This window comes from Cornus florida, unplaced genomic scaffold (genome assembly GCF_030987335.1).
Source record: "Cornus florida cultivar Cherokee Brave unplaced genomic scaffold, ASM3098733v1 CherokeeBrave_3.0.0_Hap2_Chr01, whole genome shotgun sequence".
Lineage (NCBI taxonomy): Eukaryota > Viridiplantae > Streptophyta > Magnoliopsida > Cornales > Cornaceae > Cornus > Cornus florida.
Window position 1 is genome coordinate 40924702 of NW_026775571.1, and position 23837 is coordinate 40948538.

The 23837-nt window shown below is 38.0% G+C and overlaps 1 protein-coding gene and 1 pseudogene across 1 annotated transcript; one reads left to right on the forward strand and one right to left on the reverse strand.

The window, feature by feature from the left end:
* Positions 1-4400: 4400 nt before the first annotated feature.
* On the reverse strand, positions 4401-5441 carry LOC132271144 (L10-interacting MYB domain-containing protein-like). The gene is made up of 2 exons (XM_059772433.1): positions 5128-5441; positions 4401-4914 (listed from the first exon to the last, which is right to left on the reverse strand). Exons 1-2 carry the CDS (start codon positions 5439-5441, stop codon positions 4401-4403), a joined length of 828 nt encoding a protein of 275 aa, XP_059628416.1.
* A 17815-nt stretch (positions 5442-23256) lies between these two features.
* Positions 23257-23355, forward strand: LOC132283873 (small nucleolar RNA R71; annotated as a pseudogene).
* The last annotated feature ends 482 nt before the right edge of the window (positions 23356-23837 follow it).

Consider the following 23837-nt stretch of genomic DNA (forward strand, 5'->3'; position numbering starts at 1 on the left):
AAAAGTGGAAATACTTGGACATCAAATCGGATCAGACCGACACATAGTGATTTTAGGGTTACTAGCCCTCCAGTTACTAACCAAGTGCGCACAGGTGGGGAGAACTCGTACCTCCAGTATTAAAGCCTTACTCTAACCATAGTTAAGACAAATGGCGTCCCAAGTTTTCAAAATCAACAAATTGTGCAACAAATATATATACATAGATACCGAAAGCACTTAACCAATTACCATGCATAATCAAAGTTTGGAAACACACAAGTTATGCCTAAGTCCTCAAACTATATGGCATACATAATGTCAAGTCTTTACTATGATGCAATGTCTCCATGGTAAACTTTAAACACCAATTCCACAACATTGTAGCAACGAGTTTACAAGGCGAATAATATCAATAATTCACAATAATTCCATGTTACTATACATAGTAGCAAGTTAGCAATTTAACTCCAAATGATGCGCAACAAGCATTCCATATTCATAATACTATGAAATCACAAGAATTTAGTAATTTACTAAATTAAATAACTTCTCTACACAAGTTATATATATATTATTAATATATGAAATCATTTCAAGTTAATATAGAATAAGCTCCAATTCTATAAATTTAACCACAACATAGTGTTAATTACTCAATTAAATTATTAACAATAATTTACTAAAATCACCAAAGTTACATTAACATAATCACATGATTTCAAGTCATCACCAAATGAATCAAAGTAACCTAAATACTAGGTGACCAATATAGAGATTTTAATCATGCTCACATGGTACTCATTAAATCCCCAAATTACAATGACATAATCAAATCTCACAATGCAATTAGGAACAATAAATATACAAGAATATCATGGTAACAACTATAAGTCTACACATGAAATTCCAAATTTCACTAAGTATAACTACAATTATACAAGTGAGCAAACACATAAAGCCTTGTGCAAAGTGACACCCTAGGTTAGATACAATCAAAATATATCTAATATAATCCTAGAACATCAATTTACATGTATAAAATTTATATCACAATAAGGGAAACAAGAAACCAAAGTAAGAGTATAAACATAGTACAACCCCTACCTCACTAGAGGATTGTCCCTCTAGAATCTGAGGCAAACAAGCTTAAAATGCAAAACTAAAAAACAAACTTCTAGATCATGAAGAGAGGAAGCTATGATCTTCAATGTTAGAGACCCAATTCCTCAAACAAAGAGGTCGAATTTCAAAAATGGCAAAACGGCTCCCAGGATTCCCTAAACTGGCAAACCAAGATTCACCCCTCTAGAATCCCATGCAAACAAAGTCAAAATGGAAAACTGGAAAAAGGTGTTCTAGATCAAAAAGAGAGGAAGTTATGATCTTCAAGGCATCGAACTCTCAAGGCAAGGGCTTCAAAAACTGAAAGTAGCAAAGAAGTTTTCCGGATTCCTCAAACTGCCTACATGAGATTCACCCCTCTAGAATCCAAGGCAAACAACCTCCAATGGCGAAACTGAGAAAATATGTTCTAGATCAAGAATAGAGGAAGTTATGATCGTCAAGTCCTAAGATTAAAATCCCACAGCAAAGGCTTCAAAATCCGAAAGTGGCAATTCAGCTCCTATTTTGCTAAAATGGGGCTTAGATGAGGGTTTCAACAATTCTCTAACTTTCCCACTAACTCTCTAACCACACACACACCAACACTACCTCTTTCTCACACATACATCCACACCCTCCACTTGTCATCCATCTTGGCCTCCCCTCCTCACAAGGTTTGATCGAGGCCTTACACTTGTCACCATCCTAGGCTTCTAAGTGTAACCAATGAAAAGTCAACACATGGTCCAATGGGAGAGTGTCATTTGTCACTCTTTCCCCAATTTCAACTTAGTCCTTCTTCTAAAAATCTAGCAAAAGAAATTGCACAAAAGTCCCTAAGAAAAAATATCTCAAAAACATAATTACACAGAACACCCCGAAAAATGAAAAGGTTTCTGAAAAAACTATGCATCCATACTCCTACAAAATAGAAATTTACAAACATGTTTTTCATATAAAATAAAGACATACGCGACTAGTAATAGACAAAATAACTTAATGCACGTGGTGCCGGAAATCATTTTCGAGCACCGAAACCTACTCCGGGTCAGACAAAACCCTTAGGTCACAAGAAAAAAGATTAAATCAAATGATTAAATAATTAAATAAAAAAAATTTACTGACAAAAAATCGAAAAAGGAGGAAAAGACAGGATCATTACAACCTTCCCACCTTAAAGGGGTTTCGTCCCCGAAATTTGGCCTTGACAAAACAAAAGGCCAACCTTAGATAACTATGTAGTACATCTCCAAGTGTCCAACATAACATGCCACATTGGCAATCCCAAAACTGAAAGAAAACACAAAAGCAAATGTCACTTACACTGACGTGCTCATGACATAACACACAAAACAACGTCTGTGAAAAGAAAATTGTCCCGTACCAATTTCATTTGCACCCATGTGCTTATGACAAAACACTCTCAAAGAAAGATGACCATACGGACACACCACGTGTCGAAACTCAAACACCGAACACACGATTACATTAAGGAACAGATCATTAGGTACAAAAGGATAACTCCAAAAGCCTCGAGATTAAACAAAAGAATAAGGAATCGCCGAACTAAGAGATACATTACCAATTAAACCAGCACATGAATCCAAGACAATGACACATCGACACAAGGTACCTAAAAAAAAACAACGTGGTAGAATGAATAGCGACTAGAACCCGCCCATAACGTACTTAAATGTATGGTGGCATGACAGTGTCTAGAGCTTACCCACACTTGCTTATCAATAAGGTAGTAATGATTACAACTAGCACCCGCCCACGACACACAACTTCGTACGGTAGCATGACAGTATACAACCCTAGTTCATTACATGCCCTTACTAAATCTACTCATAAAACCATTTGATACAAATGACATCAATGCCACAAAACAAACATTGCCAAAAGCATTGTGGTAACCAGACATCCTGTGAGAGTTGGGGTATGGTCCAAAGACGTACAGCCGGACCATCTCAGCCAATCCCAAAACTCTGACAACAATGTCACAGGCATCGTTACGCTTAAGGCCCTAAATCCTCAACACGAAGAAAACTGACAACTTCAAAATCATAGAATTTCTAAGTCAAATTTCTTTAATCAAATCATGGACTCCTCAAAACACCACTATCAACAACCCTCAAACGGTAATGGATCGTACTCCACGAAATCATAAAGGCAACAATATCTTCTAAAATGGCTCATAACCCAAATTTCTAAAGAAGCCATCGACTATCACAAAACCGTGCTAGACACCATCCTGAGACAGATCCACCAAAAGGCAATGCACCTAAATCACAAAAGAATATTTCAGAACATCCATTGAGAGTCAACTGTATCCAAGTCTCCAAAACCTGAAACAAGTCTCCAAAAGACATCCTAAAGAAACATAGGCTTTGCTTGGATTGCATTTCAAAGAACTGTTCTCATACAGTTCTCAAGAATAGTTCTCAGAGAACAATTTTCAGTTTTTTCAGATTTCAAACCTACTAGGTTAAGAGAATTTACAAAACAGTTTCCGGACAACAAAAACTCATAAAACTACTTGGTTGTATAAGTTTTTGAAAATAGTTTTCTGAACTAAGAAAATAAATAAAAATATTATTGTACCTCATTTTTTTATTTCTTTAATTTATGATATTAATTATTAATGTAAATAAGTGTTGGAGGTAAATTCATTTTAGCTAGTATTCTTAACTTAATAACAGTTACACAAATACATATATCAAGTTTAATTACTGTCCTCTTTCTGCATAACTCCAAAATGGAGGTTCTGTTTGGTGCTTGGGAGCAAGCTGGCATCCAAATATCTCTGTGAAGTCATTGAAGCGTCCTTTTGGAGTTATGCAGAAAGAGGATTTTGGAGTCCAAGTTTTGAAGTTTTGGTTAGTGCTACTGTGCAAGCTGGTGTTAAAGACATTGTTGTGTCATTTTGAATTATATTATCCTTAAGATAAGGACTTTTGTTTGTATGGTTGTATTTTGTTTCCCCTTCATGGGACTCCATGTACATTCTTCCTAAATTTAAATACAATAAAAGAGTTACATGAAAAATTATAAATTAAACATAATAAAAGGTACACCAAAACAAAGTTTTCATAACATAAAACATAATAAATTGTCCCCTACACGAATATAACATAAAGTCACATGAATAGGAAAAAAAAAAAAAAAAAAAAAAACAAAATAAGGCATAAGGAAATTGTTCAATAACACATAAAACCAAATATGTGTTTCAAGTCACATGCAACCAAAAACTAAACCCTGCATTCAGTAACCACATAAGTCAGTCCAAGCTCTTCAACCAAGCAAACTTCAAGTCAGTCCAAGCTCTTCAACCAAGCAAACTTCTTGGAAATGCTCATCTTAATGAATAATTCTCTATAGTGCAATTCCTTAAACTTTTCAGTTGCCTTCAAATATGTGTCATCTTCTATCTCATCAAGACCCTCAAGGCATTCAATACAATTACTTGGAGAGTATGCGTCTGGGCTAGTTGCCTTTTGAGTATGTTTCATTTTCTTGTATGTCTCCGCCTTAGCTAATGAAGCTTTAGTCCTTGCTTTGGAAGCTTGAGTCCTTGCTTTGGAAGCTTCAACAATACAAGCAAGAGTATCACTGATGGAATTTTTTTTACTCTCTTTTTTTGCACGACGATCAGAGGATGTGGATTTACGACGACTAGGATTATTGTCTTCAACTAGAATATTATCTGAATCATCTTGACCTTTAGCAGTTGAACTAACATTGACACCTGTATTCATAAATTGATCCTCCTGCTCTCGTTCTTCGTTTGTATTAGGCGGATCTTGAGTGGATGCATAGTGAAGTTGCCTAGTAGCAATCGACGTATTAAAAAGAACTCCCAAAAGTTTGTAATTTCACAACCTTTTTTGTGAAAACATTTAGCATTGGGATGAGCCTGTATATATATATATATATATATATATATATATAAAGATTGTTAAGAATAACCATGTTTAAAAATTAAACTAACTATTGTAAAATAATTAATTAAATACATATTTTACCCGCAAATATGTTTGCCAAGTTTCTTCATTAGCAGTCATAGTGTTTGTTTCTGCATCCCAACCATACCCAGTTGTCTCGTTTCGAAGAGTTGAAAACTCACGATGTTTTGTACGTAATTGATTAAATTTTGCCTTTAGTTGCTTCAAATTATAAGCGTGATTAGTCTTGTTTTTGAACTCCTCCGTAATCTTTTTCCAACACTTGGAAGTAAATATCCCAAATGGCATGTTCCCCTTATTAACCTCCTCAACCATTATATCAACAAAACATCTCTCTAATTGTGTAGACCACAGAGCTGACTCCTCAACATCAACAATTTGAGATGCCATCCCTTATTTGTGCATTAGGCAAAGAATTATAAGCAATAAAAGATTTTCACACAACTCAAATATATATCATAGCCATAAAGTTAATCCACCTCTGAACATAATTTCTAATCCAAATTGATATTGCTAATCCAATAGTTAAGAATCAAACAAGCTTTAAATATTTAGAAACACCAGTAAAATATTTAGAAGCTGTACACACACCATTCCAGTCACTGATTTAATTATGGCCTCAGTTTCACACATGTATGATGAGATTCGACCACAATGATGCTGGGAGGTTGGCCTGCTCCACCCAATCTTCATGTACAGTATAGCTCTATATAAATTATTTCTAGATGGGAATTAATGGACCATACATGTGTTGGTAATTAACATACTTTATAACTAAACTATAATATATATATATATATATATATATATATATATATATATTTATGTGTGTATTATAATATAGGGTGATGATTAAGAATGTCTATTTAACTAGACTTGCATGTTGAAGCTTACTCTGTATCTGAAACCTTAGTAGCCTTCATTTTCTCATTTTGTCACTTCTCTTAGTTTCATAAATTCTAATTTGAAGCCAACAATTTCCGAAGCACATCCGGAGGCAATGGACTTTCTTTGGCTTACATTATGCGACTCTGCAACCCAGGATTCCCAACCAGAGAAGTGACTGTATAATATTTTTAATTTATATATATATATATATATATATTGTTGTTTAAAAATAGATAGTAAAAAATTTATATTATAAATGCTATCTCTTTTCTTCTCGAATCTGAAAATTACATTTTGGAATTCAGATTGCTCTCCCTTCGGGACTGTTTGTTTGAGAGAGTGGAAATTGAGGCAAAGGGGACCATATATATATATATATATATATATAGACGAATATATACATACACATATCAAATCCCTAAATTGAAAACCAAATCCCTGAACTGAAAATGAAATCCACAACAAAATTCACACAACCAACAAAGTGCATAATTAAATCTGCAACAAAACTCACACAACAAAAAATGATTGTTGCATATTGTACCACAAACAAAATCAACTAAACCATATCTATTGGTGTTCCTCAACTGTCGAGACCATAATTTAACATCCAAAACCAAGTGATTAGCCAATGTCAAAGGCAAAGATTAAAAAACAATAACAAAGGAAAAAAACATAAAAATCATTTGAAAAATAAATAGACCAAATCTTGAACCAAAGAGATGGAAAGAGGTCAATTTTTTGTAGTCAGATTATGACTTAACACATATGATCACCACTAAAGACATTAAAGAATAACTTATCAAAAAAAAAAAAAAGACATTAAAGAATACAAAATTATCTCACCCATTTGCAGGAAGTGAGAAAGAACAAAAACGAAAAGAGGATGAAAAAGAAAATCAACAATCTTTTTTGATGACAATGAACAAAATTAAACTAATGATGAAAAATAGAAAAAAGAAGAAAAATGGTTACACTAAAGTTGGAGCCTGGAACTCAAGATCGAGCCATCCCGGTTGATTTAGTTTAGAGGTATTGTAATACCCCTAATTTTAAAAGGACAATCTCGGCATTTTATTTATTGTTCTATTTTATTTTGGGTGATTAATTGCGTATTTGCTTAATTATTTAATTGTTTTATTATTTGGTTTGATTTAACTGTTTAATTGTATTTAATAATTATTTAATTGGTGATTTAACTGTTTAATTGTGTATTTAAATTACATTACTTGATTCATTGTTTTAATTGAATTTAAATGTTTTAATTATTTAACGTGGCTTTGTTAATTGGTAGCACACATAGTTATAAGTTAGGTTTTTGTTTTATGGGCCGAGTAAGTCAGCTTAGGGTTTGATATGTTTCACGGTTAGCCGAGTAGTTGTTATTTAGTTTAGGTTTTTGAATCGTGTTAGAAATTAGAATTAGTGTTTCCTTAAACCTATAAATATAAGTAATAAGGTTGCTTAGGGTTTTAGAACCCTATTCACGACTGTGGAGGCAGAGAGAGAACAGAGGAGGATTACAGTAGGAATCACCGGAAAACTTAGGAAGATGACGCTGGGATTTTGAACCGAAATCTCACAGGCAAGTTCTAATCCTAACTCTCCTCCTTTGGCTCATGTTCTTTACATGTCTAATGCAACTCCAGGACTAAATAAAGATTAAAATTAAACTGGATTGCATGTTTGAATGCTTAAAAACTGGTTGTGTTTACAAGATATGTATTGGTCGTTTTAAATTCTTTCTTGTGAAACTCCTGAAGTAATTCATGTAAAATGATGTAATAAGAGTTGAATTAGTCTGTAACACACTGGTAAGCATTAACATTAATCTGGTTTGCATGGTTGATTTATTTAGAATAGTATGTGTTCATGAATCGGTAATTACTTGTTTTAATTCTTTCTTGCATAATTCTTGTGTTGATTGATGTCGGTTAATGAATAATGATTTTTTTAAATCTCTGGAATACATTGGAATTTAGTATTAACCAGTAGGAACCTTAACAATAGAGGACGGAAGGAATGGAGGTCGCCGGAGCTAAAACGGGTGAAAGAAACAAGCAGTGTGGGTTCATGTGAGAAGAGGCGGCTCCCCATAAGGGTGGAGCCGGCTCTAGTGTATGTGGAGGCGGCTCCACTCAAGGCGGAGGTGGCTCCACTCAAGGCGGAGGTGGCTTCCTATGTGGGGGAGGCGGCTCCTCCCATTTTTGATGGATTTTTGGCGCGTTGTTGCTTCTGGGGTTATTTTCTAACCTTCCTGGAGTAATTAAAGGCTATAATTGGGAAATTAGGTAATACCTAAGGTCTTGTTAAAGCTTCAGAGAGCAGGATAATGGATAATGAACCATTTGGGGTTTATAGCTTAAAGCAGTATAAAGTTTTTATATAGTTTAGTATACTGTTTTGGAGGTGGAGGATTTAAATTGCTTAACCTTGTTTGCAGCAATTTTTCTGTAGATGGCATGCTAATGTATTTATTATCATTATTATGCCTATCACGGATTAAAGGATGTTTATACTTATTCTCTGTGCTATAAATTATGCGAGAATCATGTAACAGTGGGATATGACAAGCATGCTAGTTTACAAAATTCTATTATGCTTTGTATGGAATTAATTGAAGAAAACATTTATTTATGTTTCATCAATTATATGGATTCTGTGGATTAGTTGGTAGTTACATTCATTATCTGTACTATCAACTATTGGATGTATGGATTGTATGCACCGGTATGGGACGGTGGCATACTAGATTAGTTTCAAAATACTAAATCCTACCTATACGGAATAAGGGAATGGGTCATAAAACAAACCCTATTTATATTTAAGTCAAAGAAGCTGCACAAGCTGAATGATTAACTGGACTACTTGCTATCTATGTTAAGTCAAAAAAGCTGCATAAGCTGAATGACTAACTGGATTTATTATAGATGGATAGGATGGACTTTAAGTATCTATAATTATGGTACCGCAATCTAAGCTTGAGTCTCAAAGTCGTTGGTTAGGAAGCGTATATGCAGTAGGATGCGTAGTTAGATATGATAGGTCGAGGTATACCCTGTTAGGCTTGGGTACTCATGCTCACTCAGGTGCGTTTTACATGTTGCCTTCGATTTAGGTTGAGACCCCCTGCATAGTCCAGTGAGAGTCTTGTAGTGTGGATATATATATATATATATATGGATTATATAGCTATTGTTGAGTTGGTTAGATTGTATATGCGTATCGAGTCTCTGCTTGAATTGTAGTAGGATAGAACTTGTTCGTGGGCCTGACCCACTTCTATTTTTCAGGTGTTCAACAGTTCCAGTTGTAGGCTTGATCGTGCTGAGCAGAGACTATCACTCACTCTTTCAACGATGTAGGACTTCTCTCCGTGGTTTAGCTTTGGATGTTCTTTCAGTTGTTTACATTTTAGTTTGGATTTTTATTAGGGGTCCACTAGAGATGGATTCCCGAGTTGTTTAAACTGTTGGAGGTTTTGGAAGGATTTGGATTTTATTAATCTTTAATATTTGAGGTTTTTATAATTAGAATTATTTTCAGCTTTAATATTTATTCCTAATTCATTTTGTATTCCGTGTTCATTTTAAATATTAATTGTTTGATATTCCCTCGGGGTTTGGACTTGGGCCTGATCAACCCGTGTCTCGGATTCGAGGGATATCACAGTTTGTATCACAGCACTCCAGGTTCAAGTGTCTCTAGGGTTGTATTTAATAAGACTTTCGCGTTGCGTTTTCTCTTGATTAGAGCTTAAGTTTATGATTCATTGTATTCCTATACGGTCCGTTTAAATCGTACTGATGTCTGTCGTTCTGTGTTAACAGAATGGTTAACGCTAGGAGGGGACGAAACCTACAAGGGAATAGGCAGCAGAGGCGAGCGACATGTAGGCAACAGGAACGCCTACAATGTCAGCTAATGGAGGAGAAGCAGCAAATGCCAGAGTTTCAGGATGATGAGGGTCAGTTTCATGAAGAGCAAGAGGGTGTACAGTAGGCTCAGGATTAGGTCAGAGATTCAGAGTATCCTCCTCACATCAACGACCTCATTGCTCGAGCTATTGAAGCAGGGGTAACAGCTATACTCCAAAATCAGCCACAGGTTCAGCAGGCACCTGTACCAGTACCCGTGGTTCAGGTTGATACTTAGGAAAAGCTAAGAGTTCTTTCACAAAGGGAAGTCCACCTGAAATAGGACATCAAGCGACATCTTCGCCTGGTTCAATGCACGGAGGTTCAGAAGCAGTTGCTTGCTACCTTCAAGCTAGTTAGAGATACACTATAGTGGTGGGAGTCAGTTACCACTGCAGAGGAGATGATGTCATTGACTTAGGATCAGTTCAGTACATATTTTGACGAGAAGTACTTTCCTTATGCAGTCAGGGTAGCTATGAAGATTGAGTTTCTTAATCTGCAGCAGGGAAACATGATAATGGCAGAGTATGAGCAGCAGTTCACACGCTAATCTCTTTTTGCTCCAGAGGAGGTGGGTACAAAGGAAAAGAAACGCAATAGTTTCGTTAAAGGACTGATGTGGTCTATTAAGCGAGCTATTACAGGGAGTCCGGCCTACACTACCTATACACAGGTGGTGGACGCCGCTTTGCAGCAGTAACAGTTGACAGTGGACTTCAGACAGGCTAAGGGTGAGAAGCGGGGTGACAGAGACTCTGCTAATCAGTCAACTGAAAAGGGAATGGCAATGGACACTGACAGAATGACAAGGGCAGATTCCATGAACAATAGCCTTGGAAGAAGCACAGGGGTGGTTCAGATGCTCACAGGAACAGGGCACCTATTCAGAGGCAGCAGAATGGGGGACCACAGGCAGGATAGGGTTAGCCACAGGCTAACCAACAGAAGAGGCCATTTGGTACTTTCCAGGATAGTTGCTACACTTGTGGAGAGAATAGTCATACTTCTAGGCAGTGTCCTAAAGCAGGATAGGGACAGCATGTGTAGCAGGGGCAGAGGGCGCTAGTACCTTTACTCACTCCACAGGTTCCACGGATTTAGGGATAGACATAATAGCTTTACTTGTACCACCACAGCCTCAGGGACAAGCATCGCAGTAGTTGCACTATGGCAGGGTGTATAACCCTAAGCCGCAGGATACAGGCACCTCAGGCTATTAAGGGTAAGTTTCCTATTCATGGTTTACAAGGACGTGTTTTGTTTGATACGGATGCTACACACTCGTTTGTAGCTAGATCTTTTGTTTCATTATCTGGGATGACCACACGGGTATGTGATAGACCTCAAAAGATTTCTGCACCGTTGGGCAATACAGCCATTTTACATAAGAGTGATGGGCCTATGACACTAGATATCGGTATACTTAGGTTTCTAGCCAATCTATTGGTCCTGGACATGCACACTTATGACGTGATACTTGGGATGGATTGGTGATCTCATTACTATGCCCAAGTTAATTATTATGATAGGTTTGTTGTGTTTACCATACCTGGTTAGGATATGTACATAGTCGCTATGCCACGTTATAATGGAGGCAGTAGCACGTATTTGTTTCATGTGGAAGAGGAAACGGAGGAGGAGGTTACTGTGTCATTGGATTGCATACTAATTGTGTAGGTTTTCCCGGATATTTTTCAGTAGATTCCAGGGCTGCCACCTAGTCGAGAGATTAATTTTGTGATTGACTTAGCTCCAGGAACTATGCCTATTGCTAGGGCACCATACAGGATGGCACCGGTGGAGATATGAGAGCTGAGGGACTAGATTCAGCAATTACTCAGCCAGGGTTTCATTCGTAGGAATACTTCACCTTGGGGAGCACCGATTCTGTTTGTGAAGAAGAAGGATGGTTCACTTTGCTTGTGTATAGATTACAGGGAGTTGAACAAGGTTACCATACATAACAAGTACCCTTTGCCCAGGATTGATGATCTTTTTGATCAGTTGAGGGGAGCTACCTACTTCTCTAAGATTGATCTGCGTTATGGATATCATCAACTTCGGGTTAGGGAGAAGGATATTCCTAAGAAAGCATTTCTCACTTGATATGGGTCTTATGAGTTCCGTGTCATGCCGTTTGGATTGACGAACGCACCAGCAGTCTTCATGATATCTTGATCTGTTCTAGGTCAAAGGATGATCATGCTAGACATCTTCGGATAGTGTTACAGACATTTCGTGAGCACCAGTTATATGCCAAGTTCGAGAAATGTGAATTTTGGCAGTGGGAAGTGAAGTTTCTGGGTCACGTGGTGTCAGAAAGGGGAATAGTGGTAGATCCAGCCAAGGTTTCAGCAGTGGTTAAGTAGGGACAGCCTATTTCACCTACCGAGATTCAGAGTTTCCTCAGATTGGTAGGATATTATCGAAGATTCATCCAGGGATTCTCTAAGATAGCGGGACCACTCACTCATCTGACGAAGAAGGGTGTACGGTTCGTATGGGATGAGCACTATCAGAAAGCTTTTGATGAGCTAAAGACTAAGTTAACTTCTGCACCGGTTCTGTCTACTCCACAGAGCGGGATTGAGTATCTTGTCTACACAGATGCTTCTTTACAAGGTCTTGGATGTGTTTTAATGTAGGAGGAGTGACCGATTTCTTATGGATCTCGTAAGCTTAAGCCTCACGAGCTTAATTATCCCATACATGATTTGGAGTTGGCAACTGTGGTCTTTACCTTATGTATTTGGAGGCATTATCTGTTGGACGAGTCCTTCAGATTATTTAGCGATCACAAGAGTTTGCAGTATTTGTTCACTCAGCGGGAGCAGAATATGAGATAATGTAGATGGTTAGACTTTGTGAAAGACTATCACTTCTCTATACAGTACCATCCAAAAAAAGCGAATATGGTGGCGGATGCACTTAGTCGCCGACCTGTTGTTAGTCTTTCTGCTCTACTCAATACTGAATGGAATGCTTTGAGGATGGTGGATGAGTTATTGGATGCTTTCATGGCTTGCATGGTACTAACACATTCTATCATTCACAAGGTTTTGAAGGCACAACTCATGGATCAGTAGTACATTGATAAAGTTGCAGAGATAGCTTCCGGGGATGTCCCATTTTACTATGTTAGGGCTGATGGAGGTTTGAGGTAAAAGGGCCATTTGGTGGTACCTTTTGCTGATGATTTGAGGAAGGATGTGATGACTGAGACTCACCACTTTGAGTTTTCTGTTCATCCAGGAGGAGACAAGATGTATCAGGATATGAAGCAGCAGTTTTGGTGGGCAGGCATAAAAAAGGAAATTACTATTTTTGTCTCTCGATGTAGTACTTGTCAGATGGTCAAGATTGATCATCAGAGGCTGCTAGGAGCTCTACAGCCACTGCTGATACCGGAGTGGAAATGGGAGAGCATTTCTATGGATTTTGTGGAAGGGTTGCCTATTTCCTTCAAGGATCACAATTCCATTTGGGTTATCGTGGACAGATTGACTAAATCAGCTCATTTCTTGCTTATTCGCACTGACTTCACCTCGGAGGAGTTGGCGAGACTTTACATTACCGAGACTGTCAATTTGCATGGCATTACATTGTCTATTATATCGGACAAGGATTTAAGCTTTGTGTCCAGATTTTGGAAGAGCTTTCAGCAGGCTTTGGGTACAGAGTTACATCTTAGCATTGCTTATCATCCTCAGACAGATGGTCAGACCGAGAGGGTTAATCAGATCATGGAGGATATGTTGCGTTCGTGTGTCCTTGATTTCAAAGGCCACTGGGAGGATTATTTGCCACTTGTAGAGTTTGCATATAACAATAGTTTCCAGAAGACTATTGGTATGGCACCATTTAAGGTATTATATGATCGACCATGTCGATCACCTGTTTGTTGGTTGGAGGTTGGCGAGAGCAGATTCTTGGGTCCAGAGTTCATCAAGGATACTTCTGAGAAGATCACTCTTATTAGGGATCGCATGCGTACTGCCCAGAGTAGGCAGAAGAGTTATGCGGATCGTCGCACACGTGTTTTGGAGTTCAGGTTGGGGATCAGGCTCTACTTAAAGTGTCTCCTATGAAGGGTGTAATGTACTTTGGGAAGAAAGGGAAGTTATCTTCGCTATTTGTTGGTCCATTCATGATTACGGATCGAGTTGGAGCTGTTACTTATCGGTTGGCACTTCCGGATAATTTGGATCGTGTGCATAATGTGTTCCATGTTTCCATGTTGCGGAAATTTCTACGAGATGAGGATCGGTATCAGCATATCGATGTGGACTTATACATATATGGACTACTCTAGATATTGATGAGTCTATCTAGGATGTATCTGCGTATTGGGTTTATGTCTGGATCGTAGTAGAATAGGTCTTGCATGTGGGCCTGACCCATTCTCTTATTTTTCAGGTGCTCGTCAGTTCCAGGGTTAGAGCTTGGTCGTGCAGAGTAGATATAGACTTTCATTCCACCGACTACGTAGGACTACTTCCTTGTTAGCTTCTCAGTTATTTTATTTTACAGTTGGGATTTTTATTAGGGGTCCACTAGATGGATTCCCGAGTTGTTAAGTAATTGGAGATTTTGGATTAATGGATTTGAACAATTATATTTTAAGGATTTTGATGAGCGCTGAAAAGTACACTTTTAAACCCCTTAAGTTTAAGTGTTCTAGGACCTTTATCTATCTTATTTTCTCGTTTTAGTACTTATTTGTGTTTTTGTCTATTTCAGGTCAATAATGTTAAAATGGGCTAAAAATGGTTTCTTAAGGCCTTTTTGGAGTCAAACTAAGTCTTAGTGATGATCCGGAGGAAAAAGAGGATGATTTAGAGCAAAAAGAGGTTAATGCTGAAAATCTGCCAAGTTGGATCCATCTAACTTTTTGAGAAAAGTTGGATCGATCAAAAATCAAAGTTGGATCGATCGAACTTTTGCTGGCAGCGAGCTGTCTTATTCCGTGCGCGCCCAAAAGTCCACCTATCACATAGTACAGGATTAGATATTTTTGGGCCTATATTCCTAACTTAATGACTAGGAAAAGGACTTTCTACATAAAGGGAAGTGACCCATTTGTAAAAGAGCTTTTTATCATTTTATTTTTTACATTGTAATTTTACTTTATCTCTCTAGTAAAGTTAGAGATTAGGGTTAGAAGAAAAGAGGGAAGTGGAGGCACATTGGTGGCTCGACCCTAGGTATGCACAAAATAATGCACAACACCTTGAGTTTGGAAATTAGTATCAAGTGGGCATCATAGTTTAATTTATAAACCGCTTAACACCTATACTATATAGTATGAGTGAGAAGGGATCGTCCCAAGGGATTATGGGGATTGAGCAATGTCATGGAATCACAATTAGGGCTAATAGGTTGAGTGATCAAACAATTGGTTGGTTGGTTGATTAAAGAGCAACTAAATTAAACTAAGTAATAGCAAAAGAGTGCAATTAAGAGTAAGTAAGAGAGAGAGAGAGAGATTTTGGGGTTTAGAGATCACCACAAAGCAATGCATTTCTATATCATTGACAAGTGCTTAATGAGGGCAAATAGTGGGTTGCAATATTGGTGTGTGTGTATTTGGTTGATTCAACAAGTAAGGATGAATAGTTAAGCATGTATTGTCTAAGCATCATGTGAAAGGCACAATATATCTAAGCAATGAAGCATATATTGTCTAAACAACATGTGAAAGCATAATAAATCAAAACAAGTCATTAATCCTTTCACTAAGCTAACAATCCAAATACAACCCAAGGATAGAGACATATGCTAATTGAATTCAAAAGCTTGGATCATCAAACAACAAGCATAGATTGTCCTCCCATTTAACACTACACTACAACTACACTACATCTACACTACTAGCATGAAAATAAACTAGGGGAGAAGCACAATCCATCAAGAGATAAGCATGACCCATTAAGAGAATCACAAAAGCATTCTTTTAAGCACAATGTTTTGACAATCTCCAAATCTATAGCATCAATACACATAGACATGCATCAATAACACAAAATTTAGAGACAAGCACATGAACATCTATTCTAGCATACATAGACATATGGATAGAATGAAATGACCAATTGGAAGCATGAACATCTATTCTAGCATACATAGACATATGGATAGAATGAAATAACCAATTGGAAGCATTAAACCACATAAATCATTGAATAAACAAGATCTATATATATCAAAGTGTCAAAACATCAATTACAACACTAATCCCTCAATAATACACAAGATTAAGATATAGAAAGCATGCTTGGGGCTAACTCTAGCCCCAAGAGGATGTCTAGCCACTCATGGTGATGATGCTCCAACCCTCAAGGGCTAATTCCATGGTTGAAATCTGCTCCTTGTTGATAAAGAGTCTCCAATGGTGTCTCTAGCCTCCTCCCTAAGCTTCCTCACCAAAAGATGATATGCAAAATTAAATTGGCTCCCCTTGAAAAAGCAATCCTTATCCTTATATAGGTAGGTCAAAATGACACCCAAAATAAGCTGGGGTCGTACACACAAGATTCCCTAATGATTGGATAAATGACAACTTTCAATGAGATGGAATTTTAACTTTTTCGCACTGGAGGAAGTTCAATCGATCGAACCTCGAACTTGGATCGATCGAAAGTAAGTGAGATCGATCGAACTGAGGCTGGATCGATCCAACTGGCTAAGCTTTTTGGAAAAAGACAAATCCGAGATATTTATGGGAGATATTTATGGGGAAAGGACAAAAGTGGTTAGTGGGTGGAACAGCTGTGGATAAGATCAATCATTTGAATAAGGACAAAAGTGTTCGATCGATCGAATATTGGTGTTAGGTCAATCGAACTTGTGGAACTTTATACTTTTGGGTCAAGGCTTGGATCTATCTTGAACTGTTGAGATCGATCATTATTCGATCAATCGAACCTTGAACTTGGATCGATCGAACTTTGCTGCTCGCCACCTTTGGCTTCATTTACTTCCTTCTTTCTCCACTTTGCTCTTTTCTTTGATTAATCCCAGAATTATTTCAATTAAGCTCTTATTTGGCTGAGTTAGCTTATTTTCGGGATAAGTGCCTGAAAAAGGAAATAATACGAAATCAATCTAAAACGGCAAGATAAGATAGATAAAGGTACTAGAATGCCTAAGCTTAAGGGGTTTAAATATGCACTTTTCAGTGCTCATTACACCCCCAAACTTAAATATTGCTAGTCCCTAGCAATGAACTAGAAAAAAAAGGAATGAAATAAACAACTATATAAGTATGAATCTAGAAAACAATAAATGGATAACGCCACTTTCGTAGGGAACACGATTGCATTTAGCATATGCAACAAGCCTTTTAAACCCCTAGGTTACCTCTAGTGGACAAGTGAAGTCTCGTGAGGGTTTCCAGAAATGGTACCCACAAACATTAAGCTCATTCTTTCAAAAGAGGCACCAATATTGCAAACAAGCATTGGGAGAAAACTACCCTAAGTCTGCAATTTTTCAACCCTTTCTAAGCAATCTCCCAAAATTTCAACATCAAGCAAGTAAGTATGGTCCTCCACACATCAAGAAAATGATCATGCAAATCAAAACAACTCTAGAATCCTTTTGAGTGGACCGGCATCAAATGTGTTGCTATCTAAACCAACTAAAGAATTAATCACATCCTTACCCTCAAACTAGCACATAAATCTAGTACTGATCATCAAGATAAAAAGTAGGCCTTTTATTAAATCTTTATTCATCTCGGTGCACTTATTCTTTTCACTCTTTTTATTTTTTATTTTTTATTTTTTATAAAGGATCAAAGATGGAAGCATAATGCAATGTGTTGATCTCTTAAGTTTTCTAGCGATTCATGAGGTTGAGCGTTAGGTCAATGACTACCAAACCAGACGGCTTTAGGGCATTAGGCATTCAAATACCCCTACGGACTTACAAGCTCAAATCAACTAGGCTATAAATCAATACAACAACCGTCTAATCATTTCCCACTTCTCACTTTTTGAGAAAAATACTCACTTTTTTTTTTTTTTTTTTTTAATACAATTATTAACCTAGAGTTTGGGCCCTCCACCTTTCGGCGCGAGAAGTTCAGTGCTTGATGAGGCTAGAAGCCCGGCTACTTAGTGAAAAGGGGTTGTTATCCACCTTTATCAAGAATGAAAGCTTTCAATGCACTACTAGCTCAATTAGGATATAACCAATTCAATAATTAACAAAGCATATACCCCACAAATGAATGCTAGTGTGCGCCAGTGCTAGTGTAGAAGACTAGATTGAATCTCAAAACAATCACAAACCAAGATGATGTGGATTACAAGTGCAAACAAGATATCAATCTTTCGAAAAATTTACTCCTAAATGGCATTCATAAGGCATACAAGGAGTATTGGACTCTCAAGTCAAGCAATTTTTAAATTTTAAGCAATATAGTCCTCAAAAGATCAAAAGCATAGCTAAATATGGACCAATCATAAAAATATCCCTCAAATACACAAGTCTTGCTAAAAATTTGAATTTAAAACTAACACTGTAAAGCATCATTCCCCCCAAACTTAAATTGCACAATGTCCTCAATGTGCAAAGAGAATAAAGGAAAGAGTATACCAGTGCAACTAAGTAAGAATGATCGGGACTGAAGTATCCAAAGTGGGTGGCATGGCCCCCCCAAACTTAGGATGAACTATGGTCCTGAAAATTGGCATTGGATAAACTTATCAGATAACAAAATGGGATAATCAGTGCACAGTGGTCATGCAAGTGTAAATGGGATAAACAGATAATGAAATGAGAGAGGTATAAGGGTGGTCCTGGAAATTGGGTAGCACTCTTCCACTGAAGTCACTGTGATGCGCCTGATGGAGTCAAACATACAGATATGAGAATACAATCACATGACATCCATAGCAAAAATAGATATATATAATAGAGAAAGTGTAGGTACAACAAAATATCAAAGTTGACAGACCGACTGTAAAAATAATACGGTGACAGTAATAAAGTATCAAAAGGAGAGAGGGATCATAAGATGGAAAGGTCTGGGAGCTCAGGAAGATGAGGTAGGATGGGCAGGTCTGGCTCCGCGGATGGCTCTGGATAAATCTCTGAACATGGTCGCGACATCCGTGTGGAAGGCAGTAAACTCAACTCTATGGGCTATGAGGTCAGCTCGGATGGTAATAACAGCATCCTCGAGCATCTGCAGACGTACTCCAAAGCCGGGGGTCATATCTGGAGTCTCAGGCATAGATGAATCAGAAGAAAGCTCCTGAGTCTGCTCCTGCTCATGAATGGGCAACCTGGCTGGAAAGTCCTGCTCTGCATCGTCTGCAGGGCGCTCTAAGTTGATGTCTAAATGCTCGGCAGCTGGATCGACTGGTGAGTCGTCTACTGCGGGATGTGCTGCTACTGCCTCTATCGGTGCCTCTGCTTGTACTTGTGCCTGTGCCTCCTCCAGTTCCAACTCTGCTGCAGCCGGTACCGTGTGGTCCTGCAACCTGGTAATAAGGGAGTGGTAGGTCTTGTTCCAGTCCTTCCTGAGGAAGTGACAGGAACCTTTCTCGGGGTGCTCCCGAGGAGGGATGGGATAGCGCTGGTCAATGAGAATCTGAGGGATGAGGTGGCTGAAAGGAAGAGACTTAGCCCATCCGGGTGTCTCCTTGTTGATGTACTCGTCATACAGCTTCCTCATCATGCTCCAGATGAGCACGGGAATGGACACCCAATGCCCGGTGTAGAAAGAGTAAAAGGCTGTCAGATAATCGCCCCTCCTCTGAATCTTGTGCCCCGCCATATAGATATTCCGGTAAAGGACGGAATCAGTAAACCATAGGTCATCTGGAAGGTATGTCCGGGTGGCGAAAGTCTCGCCACTGGCATGGTGACCTATGAGGGAAACTGCCATGTCGGCATATGAAGGCCTGAATAGCCTTGGATATGTGTCAAGAAGCTTTGGAGGACATTTGTGTGGACAGTGGCAAGAGCGGGGTAAAGTGTCCACTATAATGGTGATCGGATGGCCATCGATAGAAGTGACCATCTCGGCTGTGGTACACGGCGATGGTCGGAGATGAAGAAGATGGAGATGAACTGAGATTCGAGATGCTTGGATCTCACTGGAGGAGTTGCCGAAGCTTGGAGAGATGATTCACAGTGAAGAGGGACGAGAGGCTAGGGTTTGGTGAGTGAGATCGATCCAAATTATCGATCTCAAGACCCTTGGATCTGTTTTTTTTTTTTAAAAAAAAAACATTTCCCGACTAATTCGATCGATCGAATATGAGTTGTGATCGATCGAACTTTGATGAACTCCTTTCAAAGTATTTTTGGATTTTTGGTTTTTTTTTTTTAAATTTGTAAAAATAAAATTAAAAATTGGAAAATAAAGTAAGACAAAATATTTTTGATTTGATTTGATTTTTTTTTTTAAATTTAATTAATTAAAAACTAAATAAATTAAAATATTTTTGAACTTTTGAAAACTTGTTGAAAATTAAAACAAAATAAAATGAGAGTGAAAATAGAATAAAATAAAAATGAAAATATTTTTGGATTTTTGAAAAGTTGAAAAGTCAAATTAAAGATAAAATAATGAAATGAAGATTGAGATCGATCGAAACAAGAGTTCGATCGATCAGACAGAAAGCAAAAATATGTAGGTTTTTGGTTCAAAAATTTGGCTAAGTGTTGGAACATGAGATCGATCAAACTGGGAAGTTGGATTGATCGAAGAACTTTCAGATCGATCTTGGAATGTTTCGAACGATCAGACAGAGAGCTGAAATATGCAGGTTGATGCAGGCTCAAAATTTTTCTAAGTGTTGAGTCATGAGATCGATCAAACTTAGAAGTTGGATCGATCGAAGGTCTCTTGATCGATCTCGGAGTTGGTTCGAACGATGGGACAGAGAGGTGATTTGGATGCAGGTTTCTGCAGGTCAAAAATTTTTCTAAGTGTTGGATGCAGAGAAGAGTTCGATCGATCAAACTCAAGTTTGAGATCGATCGAACTTTGCAGAATGCTCAATAATGACTTGAAAGCTTATGCAATCCTCACTAAAGTTCCTTGAAATGCATATGAACCAAAAACAAGTATCTAGACTTCGCAAGAAATGAAATAAAAGATAGAAATGGGGGAGGAATAGGGTTTTGACACCCTATGAATGCTTTTGCTAGTCTTTAACGTCTCTAGCAAGACATTAAGCTCTTTTAGCCCGAATCAAAGATCTTATAATGCATTCCCTCCTTGTTGGGGTGATAGATGCTTTGAACTCCATCTAACAAATGGTTCTTTGAAGAACTTGTTGCATTAAGCTCAGAGGAAGTCTTTGGTCCCTTGTTTATGAAATTACAACCTTTGGGCTTCCATGCCCTTTCAAAGCAAGAGTTTGAAACAAGACTTTTAGAATGTAAGGTTGAAGATGATCATTTGGAAGTTTTAGTTTTACACAAAAGCTCATTTCCTTGGCATTGAAGATCATGACATTCATCTACAACATTGACTTCTCCTTCATATTTGTCAAATGAATTGGGTGTGGGATTAAAGATATTCAACTTCACCTTTATGTGGCCAAATGAAACCTTCAGTATCCCCATCCTACAATTGATGTTGGCATTAGCGGTTGCCAAGAAAGGACGGCAAAGGATAACGGGAATTTGGCTCTTAGGATTGGGAACCGGTTCCGTGTCTATGACAACAAAATCAACCGGGAAGAAGAATTTGTCAATCCTTACCAAAACATCCTCAATTATACCCCTAGGCTTCTTAATGGATCGGTCGGCAAGTTGCAAAACTACCGACGTCAGTTTCAATTCTCCTAAGCCCAATTTGGCATAAACCGAGTATGGAAGAAGGTTAACACTCGCTCTTAAGTAAAGAAGCGCCCGATTAATGATATGATCACCAATAATGCATGATGTAGTGGGTGAACCGGGGTCCTTAAACTTTGGAAGAGTGTTATGTTGCAAAATAGAGCTTACTTGCTCGATCAAAACCACGTTTCTTGGTGCTTGGCTCTTGTTCTTCCGCTTTTGGGTGCACAAGTCTTTCAAGAATTTGGCATAAGCCGAAATTTGCTCAATTGCATCCAATAGTGGAAAATTAACTTTCACTTGCCTAAACATTTCCATGATTTCATTGGTTTTTGCCTTTTGCTTGTCGTTTGAAATGGATCCTCTTAAGGTATCCGGAAATGGAACCTTTGGTTCAAACACTTTTTCAAAATTTTCTTTTGAACTCTCTTCAACACAAGAAATTTTCAAATCATTTTTCAATAAAACCTTTTCAACACCCTTTTTCAAAACTTCTTTTTCAAACACATCTTTTAAGACTTTCTCATTTACAAGGTCATGTGTATGCAATGAAGGAGGAATGGGATGTGAAACGGGACGGGTGACAACTTGAGGTTGCACCGGTTCACTCTTTTTATTAGACACTCCAACTTGATTGTCCACAATCCTACCATTCCGCAAGGTAGTCACCGCATTAACATATTCAATGGTGTGGCCTTCTGATGAGGAATGGGTTTCCACAACACATTGTTGCTTAGGTGGGGCATTTATAGGCATCTTTCCCTTCTCTCTTGCATTGAGAGTGCTTGCTATTTGCCCTACTTGGGTTTCTAGCTTAGCAATGGATTGAGAGTGAGAATGAAGTAATTGTGTGTTTGCCTCAAGAGTCCCCAAAGCATTTAAAACTTTTTCTTCAAAGGCGGGACTTCTAGTGTTTCCTTAGGAATAAGATTGGTTGGGAAAATAAGAATTAGCAAATTGATATCCCTTGTGATTGATAAGGTCTATAACCTTGGGATCCTTGGTTTTGAAGTGGAGGTGGAATGTACTTCCCTTGAAAACCACCTTAGGAAGGGTTTGAGCCTTCTCTTTGGTTTTTCCAAGAGAAATTTGGATGATTCCTCCAACTTGGATTATAATGAGTACAATAAGGATTGTTCCCTTGGTTCACAAAAGCCGCATTGACTTGTTCATTAGGTTCACTTTGCACTTGTCCATGAGGACAATGAGAAGTAGAATGAAGAACACTAGAACAAGTCATACATGTTTCATCCGATGCACGATGAGAATGGTTAGGGAAGGAAGATACTTGGTTCGCCGAGTTTTGGTTAATTAAAAATTGATCAAACCTTTTAGATAAAGACTTCGTTTTGGCGGCTATTTCATTTGAATGTTCGACTTGATATAAGCCAACACTCTTCCTACCTTGTGAATTTCTACCATTCATGGATGATAATGTTCTATGCAAAGAATTTTCACTCATGCTTTCATAGAGACGCCACACGTCATCCTCATGCCTATCAATGTATGAGCCACCCATGGAAGCATCAACCATACCCTTATAGTTGTCTGATAAACTCTCAAAGAAGTATTGAACTAATTGCCATTTGGGCATGTCATGATGTGGACACTTCCTAAGTAATTCATTGAAGCGTTCCCATGCCTCATGAAACGTTTCTCCATCCCCATGTGAAAATTCTCGAATTGAGGTCCTCATGGCATTGGTCTTAGAAACCGGATAGTACTTCTTCAAGAACTTTTGTTGCATTTCTCCCCAAGAAGTGATTGAAAAAGGCCTAAGATTATTAAACCAATACTTTGCCTTGTCTTTTAAGGTGAATGGAAAAAGTTTGAGTTTTAAAACCTCTTCCGGCATATCCGTATATTTTACGATGGAACATACTTCAAGAAACTCATCCAAATGCTTGTAAGGTTCTTCACTTGGAAGTCCATGATAGTTAGGAAGCATTTGAATGGTTTGTGGCTTAATTTCATAATGATGTGCTCTAAATGGAGGCAATTGGATGTATGTAGATGCATTATACTCATTAGGCACATAATGGTCTCTTAAAGCTAGAGGTGGATTAGCTACTTGAGGTGTAACATGAACACCTTGGTTTTGAATTCCTTGATTGTTTATGGTTGGTGAATGAATGGCCTAGGCATGCCTAATGGTACTTGTATGTTCTCATTG